Raw genomic sequence first — 20,559 nt, 5'->3', positions numbered from 1 at the left:
TCTCCCACTCCCACTCCCACGCCCACTCCCACTCTCCCCCCACCCCCCCACCCCCCATCTGTAGGAGCTGTGCCATTCACCTCTGCTGTAAATCAGGTGCAGGGAGACTACAGTTAACTAGATCACGGAGGGTCAGATAACCCAGTTTGGGATTATAGGGCTCCCCTCTCCTTCTACTTCCTGCTGTCTGCACCTTGTTCCGAAAGTGGCAGGGGAAAGGAGAGGTCGTTCAACTTGAAACATGTATTCTTTTGTGCCTGGTTAACAACTGCTGGGAGAAAGAAAAGCGTAGCTGCGGAGGAGGTTGACACAGACAGCTGAGATGAAGTTTGTGGATTATCTGTGGATTTAAATGATCCTCGCTCCCTCATTAGCATGGAGAATTTAGGAGCAGGGAGTGTTCTGTAGGCAGGTTGCCCGCTGATCTAGGATGTGAGGGGATTATCTTCCCCGTTTGCCCCGCCTTCTTTCTTCCAGAGTCACAGGGCCCATCAGATGGCCTTTCCCCATGGAGAGGGCTGCCCTGAGTTTGCTCATTGGTTCAGCAAGTATTTACTGAGCACCTACTATACGCAGGAGCTGGGTCACAGTGGTGACCAAGACACACGTTCCCTCAGAAATTGCTTTCTGGAGGGAGGTTGATGTTAAAAAAAGAAGAAGAAATAAGCATAAGATTATTATAGATTGTGGTGAGTTACGTGGAGGAAAAAAAACAGGGTGGAAAGAGAGTGTAAGTGGGGGCAGCCGCTCTGCAGGGTGGCCAGGGAAGACCTCTCTGAAGACAGGACATTGGAGATGAGACCTGGGTGTGAGGAGTAAACAGCTGTGGGGAGGCTGAGGAAAGCAGCCTGGAAGCAGGAAGGGCTGGTGGGCCCTTGGTCAGAAGGGAGGCGAGGGAGAGCAGGGTCCGCTCATGGGAGGATTTGCCCTAAAGCCATTGCCCGCTCCCACTTTTGTTGTGGATAATGTCCAGATACACAGACCTGTGTTACTCAAAGCAGAGAAGAATGGTTCACCCGAACCCAGTGCCACAAGCAGATAGGGACCTTTGGCTTGAGCTGCAGGCCTCGGAGTCCCAGGTGGCCTCAGGATTGGCTCTAGGGAGCAGCCACATTCACTGATAGCAACACCCCAGGATTCAGGGCAAGGTTTCTCTACCTCGTGCACTCCTCTACACCTTGGAGGCCTTGTGAGTACCAGAAAGGGTGTTTCCTATCCAGCCTTGGCTGGGAAGGGACTGCCCCCAACACCTGGTATTCAGGCACTTGCTTTTTAAAGGACAGGAAGGACATTAGTTGTATTGGATTAGGGCTCACCCTAATGACTTCATCTTAATTCCCTATTTAAAGACCCTATCTTGAAATATAGTCACATTCTGAGGTACTGGGGTTAGGCCTTCAACATTAAAATTCTGGGGTGGGGTGGTGGGGATGCATAATTCAGTGCATGACATGAGGTGAGGCCCAAAGCTATCCTTCATGCCTGGCTGGTGGCCTGGGTGGTAGTTGTGATGACAGCTGAAGTGAGGAGCGGTGCTGTGGTTGTTCCTTCTCCCCACTCCTGTCTAGAGCTGCTCCAGGGGGGTCTGGGCACTAAGCCAGCTCCCCTCTCTTTCACAAGCATGTGCCCTGGGATCACTGCCATTTGAGGGTCCTGCCTGAACCCCAAGGGCCCCTGGAGCCAGGGCCTCGGGAAAAGTAGCCTCCTGTTAGGAGCCCAGGGTGGATTTCCAAAAGCCACAGTGGGAGCTGCAGTGACAGGGGGCATCTGCCCTTGAGGAAGGCTATTGGGCCCTTCGGGATCCAGGACAGAGAACATCGGAGGGAACAGGGAAAGGCAGCTGCTCGAGACCAGGAGCCTGGGATCAGGACTGTTTGCTTTCCAGGTCAGCTCTGCCGGGGATCTCGGAGACCCTGGGCACACTTCTTTTAACTGACAGAGAAACCAAGTCTTGGCAAAGAGATCCCAGCACGATGCAGTGGGCAGAGGTGTTGGGCAGGGCAATCAGTGGGTGTGGACGGAAGGCCTGATGTGTCTGCAGCATGAGTGAGCACTTTCCTTGCACCCTTGGCCAGGACATTGCACTGAACTGCAGCAGTGGGGGTGATGGTCCAGGCCGCCACCCCCATCTGTGGAGCCATATAGACACCAAACCTTACGCTGTTAGGTTGGAAGTGACTTTAGTGGGAGTATAGACCTCTGTCCTTACAGGGTGAGCCACCTGAGGCCCAGAGTGAGTGAAGCACTAACCCGGGGTCACACAGTGTTACTGTGTGCCCCGATCTCCTTTCCCTGTCTGATGGCCCAGACCAAGGGCAGCCTGGCTCCTCTGCACCTGGAGACCCTCCAGCCTGCCTTGTTCGTGAGAAACCTAATCCTGCCGCCTTCTCAGGGCCCTGGGCTTCCGTCTGGTCTCACTTTCCTCTTGATGGAAAAACCCTGGGGTAGATTGTTTCCTATGACCAGGTGCTGCCTGCACCGTGTACATGGGGTGACCTGCCGTGGAAGGGATTGACCTCCGCTGAAAAGAGTGGCTGACTTCCAGGGAAATGGCGGTCACCCCGTCAGCTTCCTGTGGCGGAAGATGTTCTGACCCAAACCAAGTTCTCAGAATCAGGGAGACTCTCTCCTCATCTTCTCACCAGACCCCCTGCAAACGAGAGGACCTTCCCTCAACTGAATTCCACATTCTCCCCAGCTCAGCCCCTCCCCTCCCCTCCCCACTGTGCATGTGTGTGTGTCTCTATTTGCGTCTGTGTGTGTCAGGGTTGAGGGAATACAGCAGGCTCCCTTGGGCTTTCTCTCACTAAGGGCCAGGGCCTGGGGCTTCCTTTGTAACTGGCGGGTGGCTCGGACCTCCTTCCTTTGACACTGCTTGCCAGGTTCCCTTGCCCTAGATTGTAGAAGAACCCACTGTAGGGAGCTGTCATCCATCAGTTCTCTCCACGCCTTGAAGTACGCCCTTCTTTAGATAATTTGGGCTTTCCTTATTCATGGGATTTTGGGAAAAGTCCTTAATTTGAGTGCAATGCAAGTCTGCCTGTGACGATTGTATTTGGCCACGCACAACAGAAAACCCACCTAGCCCTGGTTTCAACAGATTTAAGCACGAATTTCCCCTTGCAGAATGAGAAGTACAGAGGGGACATCCAGAGAGGATGTGGGCCTCCGTGACATGCTCAGAGATCAGCCCTTTCTACCCCCCACATGGCCTTCCTCTGCCTGCAATTTTTTTTGCTGATCCACAGTCTCCTCCTTTGTGTGGTCATGCCAATTTTTGCAGGCTGGTGTGAGGACCGGAGGGGGCAGCTGTATGAGAATGTGGACGTACTAAGGGGTTCACAGGTACCTGGGTGGTGGTATTGTGCTGGAGGAATGCTCCACCTCTAGTGATGGTCCCATTGCCCTGGAGGGGACCTGACCAGCCTTCTGAGCTCCCCCCACCCTTACCCTTTGGGACCTTGATGGCTTCTCTTCCTAGAACAGTGATTTGCATGGAAGCACAGTCAGCCTGCCGCTTCCGTTAGACCAGGCCAAGGGGCCAGTTGGTCAGAGTCTTTGCAGAATCTCAGGAGAAGGATCTGTAAACCAAGCAGTAAATCACCTCCTCCTTTAATCAAAGGATGGGGCCTTACTGAGCAGGCACAGCCGCCGCCCTGCCATCTCCAGGAATGGCTCTCAGCTCCAGTGGCCTTCAGCTGGCGCCTGGTTCATCCCTGGCTGCACGCCAACCCTCGTCAGCTGAGAGGTCACCAGCTGTGAGGGGCCTTGGGGGAAGGACGCACAGCCCTCCCACTGCGCCCCCCATTTCTGCTCTAGGCCAGCTTTTGCCACTGTAAGGATGACCTGAACCAATAGTGATGCCTATGGGTGACTTGGCTGTGACCCTCCAGTGACCATCAGTTACCAAGGAGCCCTTGGTGCCCTCTTTCCAGCCAAGTCCAAGGATCCCGAAGTTACTGGAGCACAGCTGTGTTCTATCAGCATTGAGGGGAGGACATCTTGGCTTGAATCTTAGGATTACCAGAAAGTCTGTGAAGCAGGCCAAGGGACGTCAGCCGGCAGGAGCCTCAGGAGTCCACATCTGACTGGTGGCACGTCAGGGGCTCGGGATGGTGGGGTCCTGGGCTGTGGCCCTCTGCTTTCATGTGGCCACTTTAGAGATGCTGCCCATGCTTGATTGCCCTTCCTGTCATGGGGATGTATTGAAGAGGCCAGAGGGAAAGGTCGGTGGTCTTCTCTGACCATCCCCTCCTCCCATCATCATCTACAACTTGCATCAAGCCTGTGTCTCTTCTTACTGAATAAAGAGAGGAAGAAAGAAAAAACAAGGAATGAGCTTGAATTCAGGGTAGATGTAAGAAAACAAATTCCTAACAAAAGGGTTTACTGCTATTTACAGGGGCAAGACTGAAACAGCCCCTTTTCCCCCTGTGGCTCCTGCAATGAGAGAACCCCACAGACAGTCCCCCAGGCTGTCGGCTGGGTGTCCCAGGCCTGTGTCCCCTGCCCTCCTCTGACCTCTGAGGGAGCGCCCATGACCAGAACCCCCACTGCGAGCATTTCCAGAAGCACTCACGTGTCCAGACACAACTTCAACACACAATTTCTCACATTCCTCTCCCTTCTGTTTTCCCGTCCTCCCGCCTTCCTCTTTCTAACCCTCCTCATTGGCCACTCCTGGGCCCAAGGCTGGCTGGGAGAGGCCATGTCTTCATCCGCAGACTCATGCCCTTGCGATCAGCAGTGCTGGCTGGGGAAATTCTAATTTAGCTCTTCTAGGAGCTTCTGCTCTCACTTATTTTCTTGGATAATTCTTTCCCATTTGGGGAAGAAATACATGGCAGCTCCTGGCACCAATTGAAATTGCTGCAGGATGTCCTCCTGAAGACACCCCCCCACACACACACACACACATTGGGCTTCCCTTGAAGAGAGGGACGGCTTCTGGGGAGGGGCAGAGACAGAATATTTGCCTCCATCTTGTCTTCCCTTCCCCACCCACACACTCAGTCCATTGTCTGGATTCAGGGAGGCAGGAATCAGCAGGGGATTCTGGGGTTCTGTATCTTGGTGTAGCAGCTCTTGCCCAAGCATCATGGTGTTGGTGGGTGTCTTGGTCAGCTTGGGCTGCTGTAACAAAAAAAACCCCACAGACTGGGAGGCTTAGACAACAAATATTTATGTCTCACAGCTGTGGAGGCTGAGAAGTCTAAGTTTAAGGTGTCTGCAGATTCACTGTCTGGTGAAGACCAGCTTCCTGGTTTGCAGACAGCTGCCTCTTTGCTCTGTGCTTGTGGAGAGATCTCTTTCTGTCTTCCTCTTGACTTTATAATCCCAACATGAGCTCATCTCAACCTAATTATCTCCCAAGGGCCCCACCTGCGAATGCCAGCCCGTTGTGGGGTTAGGTCTTGAACATAGGAATTTGAAGGGGGAGATACAAACATTCAGTCCATAGCAGTGGGGATGTCTTCACAATGTCCTCTGGCCATCCCATCACTAGGATTTGGTCCTTAGAACACAGGGAGGGAGCTTCAGGATGCAGTGTGGCAGAGTGGGCAGCCCCAGCTCTCCAGCCCATTGCAAACCGGGAGGAGGGGTGTGGGGCCTGCTCTGCCGTGCAGCAGCCACTGACTGGCCTGAGAATGGGGGCCTCCCTTCACTGGCCAGCTTGGCCATTCCCTTTCTGTGAGACCCTGGTGGTGGTGGTGGCGCGGGGGTAGGTTCCTTCACCTCCCAGTCTTTTCGCATTTCATCAGATGTTTAAATGATGACTGTGACTCTTCCCAGTGCTACAGTTTATGGGTTTTGTGAGCCTGAGCCTCAGACTCCTAGCTGCAAATCAGGGTGGGTGGGCAGAGCAGATGGGGGTCAGCAGCCAGGGGGCGGGGGTCACACCTCCCTGGTGACTCCCACTGACCTGACAAAGCCCAGGGCTTGGTCAGTGAGGAAGCCCGGGCGCCGGGAGCTGGCAGGGGCGCAGGAGTGAGAACGCACAAACCCATTGAGGAAAGGTGTGCCTCCCAAATTTCACTCCTCCACTCGTGATCAGACTTTGAATTCCTGAAAACATATTTGAACATGGCCTTTCTCTCAGCCTTTGGAAGGGCTCCCCAGATTCACTTCCCTGCTGCCAAAACAGCCCTTTCAAGTCTGTCTATTCTGATATTCGTTCCCCATTTCCAGGTAGGCAGGTGGCCAAGTTATCAGAGCTTCTGGAATGTGTGTGGGCTTGGCTGGGCCTGCTCCCCCATTCCCGCTCTTCCCCTGAGGTGGGTCCATGGGGTGCCCCTGGGTGGGGAGGGGCTCCAGGGGAGGGTGTGCACTGGCCCCTTCCTGCCCTCTGATCTTCCTGTTGTATGATCTCCACAGCCTGTGATTGCCATCCCGTGGGCGCCGCTGGCAAAACCTGCAACCAAACCACCGGCCAGTGTCCCTGCAAGGACGGCGTGACAGGCATCACCTGCAACCGCTGCGCCAAAGGCTACCAGCAGAGTCGCTCCCCCATCGCCCCCTGCATAAGTATGTGCCAGGCTCCCTTTCCCTTGAGGCTCTGGCTTGGGTGCCGGGGTTTGAGGGGTCCCTTTCCAGACGCTGGTCACGGACATCCAGGAGGTGTAGTGTTCATTGGTGTTGATCTGTGCTCAGTGGGGCCCCATGCGAGACCCCCCCCCGAGCCTGTGGGGTGCTTGCGGAAGCAGCCGGGGCCCAGCAGAGCCAGCCTGTCTGTGGCTTATCTGCCCTGACAAAGAGTGAGTCTCTTGCTCCTGGGCGGAAGCAAGCCCTCTCCTCAGCCCAGGTCCTGCTCCCATATGCCAGCTTGACCCCGGACCTGGGGGTCTGAACCAGGGGCCACCATTGCTGCTATGGGAATTCCAACACACCCCGTCCCTGGCAGACTCAGAACAGAAAGGACTGGCACCACATGACCTTTGAAGGGAGCTGGGCAGGGCTCCTGCAGTCCTTATGCGGGATGGGAGCACCCCCAAGGGTCCTGGAGGCCCTGTCGGGCCAGCCGTTACTCCTTAGCTGCTGGAACTTGGGGAGGAGGTGAGCAGGGTTGCGGGGGTCACTCAGAGGCCTTGGCTCAGCTGGGTTTTAATATCTTACAACTGGTAGGATCCCATACGAGGCGTCATGAGCAGAGAATTAGCCCTGGGTGGAAATCAAGCCTGGTTGAGAGCTGGCCCCAGCTCGGCCTTGTTGATTCCCTGTGGAGGACTGGCCTACACCCAGAAAAAAGGGTGAAAAAAAGGAGCGGACCCCAGCTCACCGCTCAGACCCTGGGATGAAGCCTGCTTGTTTAGTGTGGGGTTAGCACGCCTGGACTCGGCGTTGGCCCACGGCCTGGTTTTGTATGGCTTCATGGTTTTATTGTTTGTTTGTTTTGTTTTTTTACCTTTCTGAAACGATGGAAACAAAAATCAAAAGAATACTATTTCGTGACATGTGAAAATGATATGGAAGTTCAATGTCCTTAAGTAAAGTTTTATGGGAACACATGCTGTTTACATGCTGTTTACACGCTGCCTATGGCTACTTTTGAGCTCTGATGGCAGAACTGAGCAGTTACAACAGAGACTGTGGGACCTGCAGAGCCCGAAACATTTACTAGCTGGCCCTTTACTGGAGAAGTCAGCAAACCCTGCCTCAGGGTGTCAGCGTCCCTCCAATCTGGGAAGGCACTGGCTTTTCCGGTCAATCACGAGGACTTGGAACAGCCTTGGACACAGCAAGAGGCTGGGACCCCTCAACCCAGCAGCTCCTTGGGGTCCTTGGAGCAGTCCCCACCAACCTTGCAAGGAACGCCCCCACACGCACTCTGAGCAGGAGCCTTACATACGCTGCACCTCACCTGCCTAAGCTGGGTGTGGTCTTTGCTCCCAGAACACATGGGGCTGCGGCGGTTCCAGCAGCTCTCTGACCAGTTTCGATATCAGGAGATATGTCCATAGGGGTCCAGTAACAGCAGATAACCCAAATCTCAGCTTTGGGAGGCTGAGCTCAGTGTCCATTCCAGGTCAGAGCAAGACTTTCACGACAACCTGTAATTGTCAGAGCTTGCTAACATCCTTCTTTCCGGTCTGTCCAAAGAGCTGCAAAGTGAACATTTTTAGAGCTCTGGGGGGACGTCAGTGTGGCCGTCTGGGATTATGAAAACATGGGGGAAAGCGAGGTCTCCGTTATAAAGAGAGTCAGGAGTTGTGAGGTTGCTCAGAAATGGCTGGAACCGACCATTTCCAAGCACCCAGGGGAAACGCCTTGCAATGGAGCTGACATTCCGGAATCAGAGACAGAGAGCTGGGAAACGGAAGCTCTCACTTCTCGACCCCTCTCTGCCTTCTCCCATCCTCACACGAAGGGCGGATTGAGCTGGGTGCGCGCATTCCCACCAACAACCTGAAGACCTGGGTCTCCATCCTGGAATTTCCGTGAACTCTTCCTGAGGACACCCAGCTACAGGTGCCCAGACAGAGGCTGGGGGACTCGTGTCCTGTTTCGTCACGGCGCTGGGAACCACAGGCCCTCTCCATACACCCCCGTGCCAGGCCTAAGGCACTGGGGTTGGGCAGCCAATGTGGGTCCGTGGCTGCTGGCCTCAGCTGGGGCCTTGGACTTGCAGGATTAGTCTGGACCGTTCGGAGGTTTTCTCTGGAATGTTTCTGCTGGGACCAAGTAGCTCATGAGGGCTAAGAGAAGGCCTGGTACAAGGTCTAGTTCCTTAATGACCTGCTGTGGCAGAGCTTCTGTTGGTTGTTATTGTGGATAAAAATCCCCCGAGAGCAAGATTTGTCTCCAAATTGCGGGCTGGGTCCTCTGCCCAGTGCTTCCTAGAGAGGCAAAGTCTGGCTTCTGAGGGTGATTCTTAGGTTTGCCCCAAGGCCTGAGTGGTCCATCTCCATCCACCAAGGTTCCAGGTTCAGCTGATCTAGAGTCTCGGGGTCTGAGGGAGGTCTTACCCCAACAGTCAGATGGTGACCAGAGTCTGTGGAGCTTGTGGAGGCCTCTGTGACCCTGTTCACATGGTCTCTTACCAGGAGTGGCAGCTCCCTGGCCCTCAGGGACTTCTGGTGCATGATTTGGCATCATTCAGAAAAAGGAAGCCGGAGCTGTGATATCTGGTCTTTCCTGGATACTGGCTGAACCCTCACCTTTTCAGAGCACAGGGTTAGACCCAGCAGCTAGTGGGAACTCATTACCATTCTAGGTAGAAAAGGAGTGACCCCAATCAAAAGTGCACACTTCTACCCGGCCCCTCGATTTTCCTTATTGTCAGTCAGTTGTATCCACCGAGACAATGCCTTAGCTTGTGAGATGTGCCCGTGAGAACCTGGGCCAGGGGTGTAGACCTCTCTCTGCCTGTGTAGGGCACCTCCCAGCCCCCTCACATGCCACACCTGCCATGGGTGCCTTCTCCACCAATGGGTCAGGGTCAGAGGTGAGCAGGGCCCAGGCAGCCGCAGGGTGATGAGCAGGGGAACCCTGGGCGGCCCCTCTCTACTGCCTCAAGGACTGAGCCAAGGTGAGGACACACAGACAACAGAACTGAAGCATGAACACCTGGCAGCCCCCACAAGGGGGCAAGGCCAGCTCTCCGTGCTGTCTGTTCCTTTTGCCTCTCCCCCTCTCCCTCAACAACCAGGAGCACTGACATCCCTGCCAGGTGCGGGGACAGCTTTCACAGGAGGACAGGCAGTGTGCTGGGCCCCCATGCCGGCCGGCTGGCTGGCTGTCTCCTCCTTCCTGGATGTCCTTTTCTGGAGCTGGGGGACAGGGGGTACGGGCAGGAAGAGTGGGAGGGGTCTGTGCTGCCCCGATTCTTTTCCAAGGTTCAAAAGTAACATCTTCCCTTGCTTGCTCTCCCTCCCACCCTTAACCTCACAGAAATCCCCGTGGCACCACCGACCACGGCCGCCAGCAGCGTGGAAGAGCCAGAAGGTAGGCTTAGTTTTTGCTTTTGCTTTGGGGTGGGCTGGGAAGGTGTGGGAAAGGGAGGGTGATTCGAGGGGCCAGAACCCTCCGAACCGCCAACGGGATGCCGCTCGGTGTGAGTGGTACCCCGGGGCTGGATTGAGGAGATGGAGCCATAGAGCGCTTTTCTGTGATGCCCCCTCCAAGAATAAAAGGGAGGGGGCTTATGAGTGCATGTGGGCTGCCTCTGTCCCAGGCCTGGGACCCTCAGAAAGCACTTTTCCTCATCCACCAAGGGTAAGAAGCTTCCTGCCAGCCCCATACCATCCGAGTGGGGGTGGGCGGGTGTAACTCCTTCCTGGGGCTGTGGAGGAGGAAGGACATGGGTGACGGGGATGAAAAAGCGTTCTTGAGCATACACAGAATAGGGGTCCACACACAGAAATGGGGGTAAAGGGGGGCTGTGAACTGGGTCAGGAACAGAATCACACCTTCACTGTCCCTTCCCTCTCGCTGAAATGGAGCATTTTCCTCTGTCACAAAGGTGGGCCACACGCCACAGCAGGGTCAGCAGCCCCGGTGACTTGGCCACCAGCAGAAGTCACTGCTATGTTCACATCCCGTTAGAGTTGTTGCAGATAATGTGAAATACTGTTTATGCTCGGTGTTGCTTCAAAAGTACAGAAGTCACCAGACCCACGGCCAGATCCTGATTTATAGTCATTAATAAAGAAGCACATGCATTACGTAACTGTACCATAAATCTCATCTGGGTTTTTGAAAATATTTGGATAAGTATTTCAGTATTATTAGTTTTCTTTGTAGCCCTATGTATTTTATTTTTGTATTTAAAAATACCACTGTGAGAAAGAGTCCATGGGTGTCACCAGTCCTTGGCACACGAAAGGTTACACAGGGCTCAGAGCCTGGCTGGATGGGGCGCCACACGGAGAGCACGCCAGGCCTGTACCCAGTGCCCTGGTCCCACGGGGCTTTTGTGTACTGGTACTTGGAGTAGGAGTGGGTATGGGGGCCCCTCATGGACACCAGTGCCAGCTCTGGGGACCCCTTTTCTCCTCTCCAGATAGGACTGTAGGGAGGTGTGAGCAAGGCTTGCACACCCATGCAGTCGCCTGACTGTTTTAGAATAAAGACGCTGAATTTTTTGAGTGTTGGCAGTACACTGGGAATTTGAGAGGAAACAGATTTCAAATGAGCATATATGCACAGTCAACAAACAGCCCTCAAATAGGAAAGGACAGAAAAGCATTTCAGGGTGTGCTGAGGCCACACTGGGGAAAACCAAAGATATTCTGATCTTGGGTTGTTGGGAAGAGTCCTTAGTCACCCTTGGTTTAGCTGCAGGGAACCCTTACAGGAGAAGTCGTGATGAGAAGGGGCTGGAGGAAGCAGCGTCCTGGGTACCTGGGAGGCGGGACAACAGAAGCTGACATGGGGGATGAGGAAGCGCTTTCTGTAAAAATGGAATTCAAAGGAACATTCCCAGTTAGTTCAGTTCTGGGGTAGAGCAGTTTTGAAGTGCGAAGACACTTCCATTTAATGGAGTCTTGACTCTTGCTTTCTTGATGTGACATCAGTCATGTCAGAACTCACCTGGACAAGCTCTTTGGGCTGTGCACACAGCTCCTCCAAAGTCAAGGCCATCAGATCTTCAGCATCTCTCTCTTGCCTCCTGTTTTTCTAGTCCTTGCAGCTTGACTTTAGGGTTCTTGCAGTGGTTTTTGGCTTTTTCTCTTCCAAGTCAGAAAGGGTCAAATGGAAAAAAAAACATAGCGGGGAAAAGAAAAATAGCTCATGAGATTTCTGTACAGGCCTCAAGCAGCTGGTATAAAGGATGCAACAATCTCTGTTCAGTCAGACAAAAGATGCCTGAGCAAGTACTTACAGACACTTGTAGCATCCTACTTTGAAAAGTCTTCCTTAGCAGCTCTTGATTAGTTAATTAACTTTCCTGACTCCGTTTGGTTTTGTTCCTGTTTATTTCCTTTCTTCCTTCTTAAACCTTTAAAACCATGATGTAAATGGAAGCAAGCAGTAAAGAAACACCTTTACAAAGCGCTTTGCTCACAGAGGGACTAAGCGAGCAGGTGTGATGCTTGTGGCTTTGGCCAGACCCGTTTGGGCCTTCTCCGGTGGTCTGGGTGCCCAGGATCTCTGATGCTCACACTGGAGATCTCAGGCCATGCCACCCGAGAGAGGCCAGGCGCGCCTTGTCTCGGCAGGCAGGACGATGTGGGCAGGAGGCCAGGGGGCCCCCTGGGAAGCCAGGCCTGGGAGCTCAGCACTTCCAAGCCTGTTGATTCTTGCAGTGTTTAAATAGGGGAGGCCTCTGTGCCAGGATGCCTGAGAAAAGCTTATTTACTTTTGCCTGCGTAACAGAGGAGAATTAATAAACCGAGAATTTGTCTTGAAAGCTGATGGACATAACCTCACCCTGAACCCATCCCCTTGCAAGGCCAGCTCACTCAGGGAATGCTATCCACCTGCTGTCTGAGCTGGCTGGGACCCCGTCATGGGGCAAGGAGGTGAGGAACGCACTGCCCGTGGGAGGTCTGGGGCTGGGGGCCCAGGAGGGGAATGGGCTGGAAGGGAGATAGGGACCACCCACTCCAAACCCACCTCCTTCTGGTTGCAGAGACCTCCACCCCCAGGGCTAAAAAGAGGGCCCCCTGCCTCCTCTTGGCCTCCATCAGCTCTGCGGTAGTTGTTGATCTGCATGTTGTTTGGGTTTGTGGAGGCCACTTGGGAGGAGCCCTGGTTTGGAGCCAGGCGATCTGGGGTTGATTCTCCATTGGCTGTGAGGCCTTGGACGTACAAAGACTTCTCCTTTCTGCCTCCCTTGAAGAATGAAGGGGCAGGACCAGTGGCCGGCTTCTTGTGGTAGGAACGACCTCCTGCTAAGCTTTCTTTTTCTTTAGAAATACCTGCTTGCTCTCCTCTGCCTCTGATGATCAGCTTCTTCCGCAGCCCCTTGCAGAGGTCCCCATGGGCAGAGGCGCTGGTTAGATGGTTAACACCTGCCTGGGGTGGGGCCTGATTTCTAGCATTTGCCACTTGCCCTGGTGTAAACACTCCCTTGTGGCTGGTTTCAGGCCACCCCCACCTGACGTCCTTGAATGTAGAGTTGGGAAGAGATGCACACAACTGGTTCTTAGAGCCCATGTGAGCCGACTCCACCCATCACTGCCCGTAGGACTCCCCTGGAAATGGAGTGTTGGCACAGGAACACAGAAATCCCAGGAGAAGGGCCACCTCTCAGCAGGGCGAGAGGCTGTTGGTCTTTCGCTGGCCTCCTTGGTATGAAGGGGCACGGCTGTCTTTTGAGTGGAAACTGGACTCAAGATGGAGGTACAAGAGCGAGGAGCCGCCTCACGGGCTCCCCACCTCCCCATGGGGTCTCGGGCCCTCTCTCCCAGCCCTGTCTTCTCCTGACCATCACTGTTTAGGGCCCTACATGGTGCCTTCGAGCTGTTTCAGTGGACCCCAGCCTGCGGGTGGGAGCGACCTTAGAGATGTCACACCTGGTGGCCTCTCAGCACCTCCATTTTTTCATGGAAGAAAATGGGGTTTATATAGACCTGCAACCTGGAGAAGCTTGGATTATTCTCATTTTAGACTTTTGTTTTCCAGGATAGGGAAGAGGCCAGGTAACTGTGTGAAATGAGCCGATAAGACTTGAACGCATATTGGCCAGGTGTTAGGGGCAGGGTGGGGGGAGGAGAGGGCACTGAATTGGCAGCCTGAGACCTGAGCTCTGTCTGATCTTGTTTTCTCCTCTGTGAAACGCGGTAATGATAACCCTGCCTCGTAGGGTTGTTGTGGGGATTAAATGGGATGATCCAGGAAAAGCCCTTGATTCAGTGGTGGGCTTATCCTAAGTGCTCAATAAAAAACCAACAGAACAACATGGAAAATACAAATACCACAGTGCGCTGAGGGTGAGGTAAGGACTCTGTCAGCGCCTCGTTGGGAAGGTGGACTTTGCAGTGTGAGGTGTCGGCATGAGGACCAATGTGGAGAGTCAGCTAGATGGAAAACTATTAAAGGGACCTTGGGAGGGAACAGGTGGGACTACTCAAGGCCAGGGCAGGTGAGGGTACTGCTAGTGGCCTCGTCACAGCCTTCCCAGCAGCTGATGTTAGATCCTGAATCCAACAGAGAGTTGAAGACTGGAACTCGATTGAAGGTCAAGTGCTTGACTTCACAATAGCCCAACGGTAGAAACAGCCCAAATGTCCATCAGTGGAAGAATGGATAAATACAATGTGGTATATCCAATAGAATAGTACTCAGTCATCAAAAGGAATGAAGTACTGACAAATGCTACAGCTTGGATGAACCTTGAAAACATTATGCTGAGTGAAGGAGGCCAGAAACAGAAGGCCATACAGCGTATGATTTCCATTTATGTGAAATGCCCAGAATAAGCGAGTCCGGAGACAGAAATGAGATTAGTGGTTGCCAGGAATTGGGAGGAGGGAGGAATGGGGAGTGATTGTTTGATGGGTACAGGCTTTCCTTTGGGGGTGATGGAAAAATTCTGGAACTAGATAGTGGTGATAGCATTGTGAATGTACTTAATGCTACGGAAAATGGCTAAGATGTTTAACTTTATGTTATGTGTATTTTGCCACAATTTAAAAAACAGTCAAGTGCTTGAAGTCAAAGGCCAAGGGTGAAGTGAATCTGGCTTGTTGGGTTGGGGTGAGTGCAGAGCAGGAGCCCTGGGGGCAGGGTACTGGGGCCCGGGCAGTAGTGGGGACATGCTTGCCTTCCTGTCCCCTTCCTCACTGGCAGACTTTTGAGGGTAGGGGATGTCTCTTAGCACCGTCTCACCCTGTCTCCAAGCAAGAATAGCCCAGCCAACACAAGAAATGGTGGACGTTCTCTGTTGCCTTCCAGACATACAGCAAGTGGCCATATGGGCTGGGTTATATAGAAAAGGTCTGGCCGCACAGCCTTTTGAAGTCATCTGAGCCCCAGCTAAGGGAGGCTTGGGTACGCTTGGCATAGAAGGGGACCTATGAGTCCATAGAGGGGCTGCTGGCTGGAGCTAGGATCACTGACCATGCAGACAACCCATGTCACTTATGAGAAGGAGGTCTGTTGATTGACTGAGACCCGGGTTTGCAAAGTGTGGTATGAAACAGGATTTTCGGCTGTCCAAGATCAGCTGTTTAGGAAATGACCATCAGATCATTATTATCCTGAGAAGAGATTGGACCAGACCCATGATAAAAGAGAAATAGATTCTGGCTAAAGGAAGGAGGAGATGACACTGACATATTGCTTACTCTGCGCTAGTCACTCGTCTCAATATTAGACCATTTAATCATCTCTTCCACCCTTAAGAGGTAGGTACTGTTATTATCCCCATTTTACATAAGCGGAAACTGAGGCACAGAGAGATTAGTGAGCACTAGTAAGTAGCTGGAATTTCAGCCAAAGTCTCCTAGCCTCGGAGTCTGTGCGTGGCGTTGACCTCTGTGTCATTCTGTCTCTCAGTAGTTAGGCTGGTTGGTCAATTTTTTATATACCTGACTGTGTAATCACATCCTATCAAGAGAGAAGACAAGCTCACATGTCCACAGGGGACCTGAAATCAAGGTAGAGACCGAGGGGCCACCAGTTAAAAGCCACTGTTTTCTGCAGATGCCATTAAAGTGGCTCTTGGGAAAGTGACTGGTTGGTCTGTGGGGCTGGCATGGCTGAGGCCACAGGACCTGGGCATGTGAGAACCAGTTAGCAAAGCTCTGTCCCTTTGGTCACAAGGTAGCCCAAGTGAGATAGGGCAGATAAATCAGCATGTACCAGAAAATGGGGGAGGGATGGAGGGAGAGCCAAGTGCCTTCCTCACACACAGGACAGCCCTTGTATTGTAAAAACATGCCTGCAGAAAATGTTAAAACTGGTAAGAGAGGGGTGGCCAGTTAGGTCAGTTGGTTGGAGCTCTGTCAGTGCTCATAACACCAAGGTTGCCGGTTCGATCCCCACATGGGCCACTGAGTTGTGTCCTCCACAACTAGATTGAAACAACTGCTTGACTTGGAGCTGATGGATCCTCGAAAAACACACTGTTCCCCAATTAAAAAATAATAATAATGGAATAAACGAACTGGTAAGAGACTTCTGCAGGGAGGCCATTACAAAATTAACATACAAAGTTCAGTGATCTTTCTTATCTATCAGGAATAACTAGTTACAAAAAAAGTATCATAGCAAGTGAAAAGCACATAATGGGATGTCTGGCCTGTAGTAAGTGCTCAGTGAATGTACATCATTTTTATGATCATGGAAACAAAATCCCAATTAGAATAGCAATAAAAGTACAGAATATATATTTTGTTCAAAAAGGATAAAACTTTGTCTAGGGACACTAAAGACCAGAAAGAAATGGAAGGTCTTATTGTGTTCTGGGAAGGACAGATGCAAAATTGTAAAATGTCAATTCTCCCTGAAATAATCTATAAGTTTAACATCATGCTAGTCAAAATTCCAATTGGATAGGACATGATTCTTAAGTTCAGCTAGAAAAATAAATGAGTGAGACTAGCCCATAATTTTTTTTAAAAAAGCAAGAGTAATGAAAGGTGACTTGCTCTACCAGATTTTTAAAATATTATAAGCAGGATATTTAAATTAGTGTGATACTGATGTGGGAATAGAGAAATCACGAAAGCTGAGTAGAAAATCCAGAAAGACTCAAATATAAACATAAGAGCTTGGTATATGGTAAATCTGTGATTATAAATCAATGAAGAAAAAGATGAATCAATCAGTAAGTGGTGCTGGGAAAACTGGCTATTTATTTTAAAATAATAAAGTTAAATTTCTACTGTATGCTGTAAACCTATATAAATCCCAATGGATCAAATATTTATACATATTTTAATTACTCACTTAAAGCTCTAGAATAAAACATATCAGTATCAATGTAATCTTGGGGTGAGGGAAACTTTCTAGATATGGTACAAAAGTCAGAAATCATAAAGGGAAAGATTTTAAGTAGATTAAAAATAGAAAACTTCCGTACTTCAAAAATCTCTATGAGCAGCATAAAAAGCAAGCTAAAAGCTGAGAAAAATATTTGTGACATGGATGACCAAAGGTTAATATCCTCAATAAATAAAGAGCTTTTACAATTCAATAAGAGATCCTAATACAAAATTGGGCTGAGAAAATGAACTAGAAATTTAGAGAATTTGTACAAATGGCAATAAGCTTCTGAAGTATTACAGTCTCTAGTAATAAACAAATAACATTAACAAGAGTACCATTTTAAAAAACGAATTAAATTGATACTGTTTAGGAAACACAAAGTAATCCCTAGTGTTAAAAGGGTTGGGGAAAATAGGCACTTACCTACTCTGGTGATGGTGGGCTAACTTGATACTACTTTTATGAAGGGTGGTTTGGCATCATGTATCAAAATGTATTTTTTTTTTAAGCTGAGCCATCCTGCCACCTGTTGGCAGCTCAGTGGCTTCTCAGCTCGGACTGGGAATCGAACTGCTATTGCTCAGAGCTCAAACTCTTGAGCAAGCTCTTACCCAACTGAGCCACTCGGCCAGCCCTCAAAATGTATTTTTGACCCCATCTTTTCACTTCTAGGAATTTAGGCTAAAGAAATAGTGATGGATGCCAAGATTTAGCTACAAGGTTGCTTATTGCAGCAGTTGTTTATAATAAGAAAAGAGGGAAACAACTAAATGTCTTTTCAGTAGAGTTTTAGTTACTCGGTTATGGGAGATCCATATAATTATGTTGTAGGGGGATATTTAAATGAGAAATGTAAGATACAGTAGATTGCCAAAGCAGATTACACAACACACGTAGGGTCAACTTTGGTGAAAAGACTGGTTTTCAGAGCATTTCAAATAAATTATTTCCTTGTGTTTGTATGAGGTGTGATCAGCAAATACAGTGAATGTTTAAATAAAAAAAATTATTACAGTATAAGACACATTGCCATTAATCCCCCTCAAAATCCTCTCCCTCAGTTTGAACACACTTATCCCATTGTTCTGGCCACTTTCTGAAGCAGTTCTGGAAGTCCTCTTTTGTGAGTGTCTTTAGTTGCGCTGTCATGGCTGCCTCGATGTCCTGAATTGATTCAAAACATTTACCTTTCATGGCCATTTAGACTTTGGGGAAGAGCCAGAAGTCACATGGTGCCAGATCTGGTGAATAAGGTGGATGTGGACACACCGTAATGTTTTTATGTGACAGAAATTGCCGTGCCAGAAGTGATGTGTGACATGGAGCGTTGTCATGATGGAAGATGACACCATTTGCCCATTTCATGTTAGTGTGTTGTTCATGATCCATGATTTATGGCACACTTTAAAACACACCTTCTCTCAGCCATAGCTCGCATCCGACTGACTGTTCCGAACAAGCTGAAACTTGTCACGCACTGTTAAAAAGGTTCAATGTGCCGCTTCCCATATTGAAGATCCCTGCCTTTCCGTTGGATGGCACTGGGCAGCAGCTTTCACCGTATTGTCTGATCACACCTCGTATATTTCTGTGGTTCTAAGGCAGGGGCTATTTTGCCCACCAAGGGACACTTGGCTATTTCTGGAGACATTGTTGATTGTCTCAGTTGGGGGAAGGGTGCTATTGGCATCCAGGGAGTGGAGGCCAGGGATGCTGTTAAACATCCTACAATGCACAGGACCACCCACCGACTACAAAGAATTATCCAGCCCCAAATGCTAATAGTGCTGAGGTTGAAAAACCCCTGTCTACAGGATAAAATCCATGTGCTCTCTCCAAAAGTATTAAGGAGAGATGCTGCTGTATTCATAGATAATTAGCTCATTTGTTAATTACACATCATATTGAAATGGGTGCAGCTGAGGGTTTAGAAAGCTTCTTTCTCAAGTCAGCGAACATGTTCTATGTGATCATAGGAAATGCTGTGTTCACGTAGGAAATATTTGCCTGGTCCTTTTTCCATGGCAAAATTTAGCCCAACCTGAAATGAAATTTATTCCAAATTCTGAGTTTCACTATAAATTGCTATATTTTGAGTTAATTTGATTAATGGTTAAGCTTCTTACTATCAAAAATCTCAGAGAAGTGGAGAGTGGTGGACACTCATGCCTATCACCTAGACTTCACAATTGACATTTTGCCCCATTTACTTCAACGGTTGTTTTGCTAAGATATTTTTAAAGAAAAGCCTAGGTGTTTCACTGGTAAACATTTCAGAATGCCATCTCTGAAAAATAACATTCTCCTACATCTTCTCAATAGCATTATTACACCTAACAAAATCAACAGTTCTTTGATATTATCGGATAACCAGTCCATCTTCAAACTTTCTTGGTTATCCCCCAAATGTCTTTTATGGCTGGTTTGCTCAGTTGTTTAATTGGTAAAGCATCATGCAGTAGTGTGCTTTACAAACCATAATGTTGAGAGGTGCATCTGGGTACCCAGGCATGGGCTGCTTTTGAGGCTATAATGCTCATGGAGTGGTGTGACAGATGAAAAGTGCTACCCACGTGTTACATGTCGTCATCCTTAATCTCATGCTCTTAAAAAAGAGGCAGGGCCACGTGCCAAGTCCGGCCTGAACTTCGACCCACTCCATGGCTTTGGTGGTCTGGGGTGCAATCTCTGAGCTTCCTTCAGGGGACTGTCCCTGAGAAAGGGGGCACCTCCACAGCAGAGGGGACAAGAGAGTGAGTCACCATTGTAAACCCTTGTCATGCTCCTCCGTGGTGGGAGCAGAGGATGTGGAAGCTAAAAGACTCAGCAGGGATTTAAGGTGCCCATCAAGGGTCTGAAGTGGAGTTTCTCAGTTCCAGCACTGGTAACAGTGGGGCTGCAGAATTCTAAGTTGGGGCGGAGGACTGTGCTGTGCATTGAGGATGTTGCACAGCAACCCTGGCCTCTGCACTCCGGACCTTTGTGATAATCAAATGCCCCTTCGGGGCAAAACAGCCCCAGGTTGAGAACCACAGGGTTAAACTCGGATTTCCTGACATCAGCCCAGTTCCCCAGAATGCTCCAGGAAAGGAAACCAGAGACCAAGCTCAGGGAACGTGGGACCTGTGAGGAAGACCCGCTCACTCCTCCCTGGCAGAAGACTGGACTGATCCCGTATGTATTAGGGTGGACTGAATGGAATTGCCATTTTATTTGACTGGTTGTGACCCACAAAAATGGTGGTTTCACTGGTGCAATGTACTGTTTACCTCCCCTAGGCCAGGAAACCCCACTCTTGGCAGCCTGTGTGCAGCAATTTCTCTGTTTTTCTTTCTCACCCTCTGCCTGTCTTTCTCTGACTCTCCTGTCCTCTGTCTTTCTCTCTGTGTCCGTCTCTCCCTCTGCCTCTCTTCACCCCTCTCCACCGTCTTCCTATTCTCTCACTTTCCCTGATCTCCTCCTCCCGCCCCCTTTTGCTTTCCCCTTTTTGGGGCCTGCACAAAGGGCCCAGGGCAGAGGTCAGGATGGGGGTGGGCAGGGCTGGGAGAGCTCTGATGCGCTCACCCCCTGCCAGGGGCCTCAGTCACCCTGGGGAGCACAAAGGAAGCCATTTGCATTGTGGGGTTTCAGGCCCCCCATTGTTTCCCTGTGTGTGAGGAGGGGTGGGGGGGGTGAGGGGGAGAG

At 50.6% G+C, this 20,559-nt stretch overlaps 1 protein-coding gene across 4 annotated transcripts in view; it reads left to right on the top strand.

Annotated features, from left to right (window-relative positions):
* Nucleotides 1-20,559, top strand: part of NTN1 (netrin 1) — a 183,068-nt gene that overhangs the window by 137,623 nt on the left and 24,886 nt on the right. For all 4 annotated transcript variants that reach the window (XM_019665897.1, XM_019665896.1, XM_019665898.1 and 1 more), the window contains exons 4-5: nt 6,376-6,525; nt 9,889-9,942. In XM_019665897.1, coding sequence (XP_019521442.1) covers nt 6,376-6,525; nt 9,889-9,942 — 204 coding nt within the window. The remainder of the gene's footprint in view (nt 1-6,375; nt 6,526-9,888; nt 9,943-20,559) is intronic.

The sequence above is a fragment of the Hipposideros armiger genome, unplaced genomic scaffold (assembly GCF_001890085.2).
Source record: "Hipposideros armiger isolate ML-2016 unplaced genomic scaffold, ASM189008v1 scaffold_457, whole genome shotgun sequence".
In the NCBI taxonomy this organism is placed as follows: Eukaryota; Metazoa; Chordata; class Mammalia; order Chiroptera; family Hipposideridae; genus Hipposideros; species Hipposideros armiger.
Note: the sequence above shows the minus strand (reverse complement) of the source record. Positions and strands in the feature narration are given on the sequence as shown.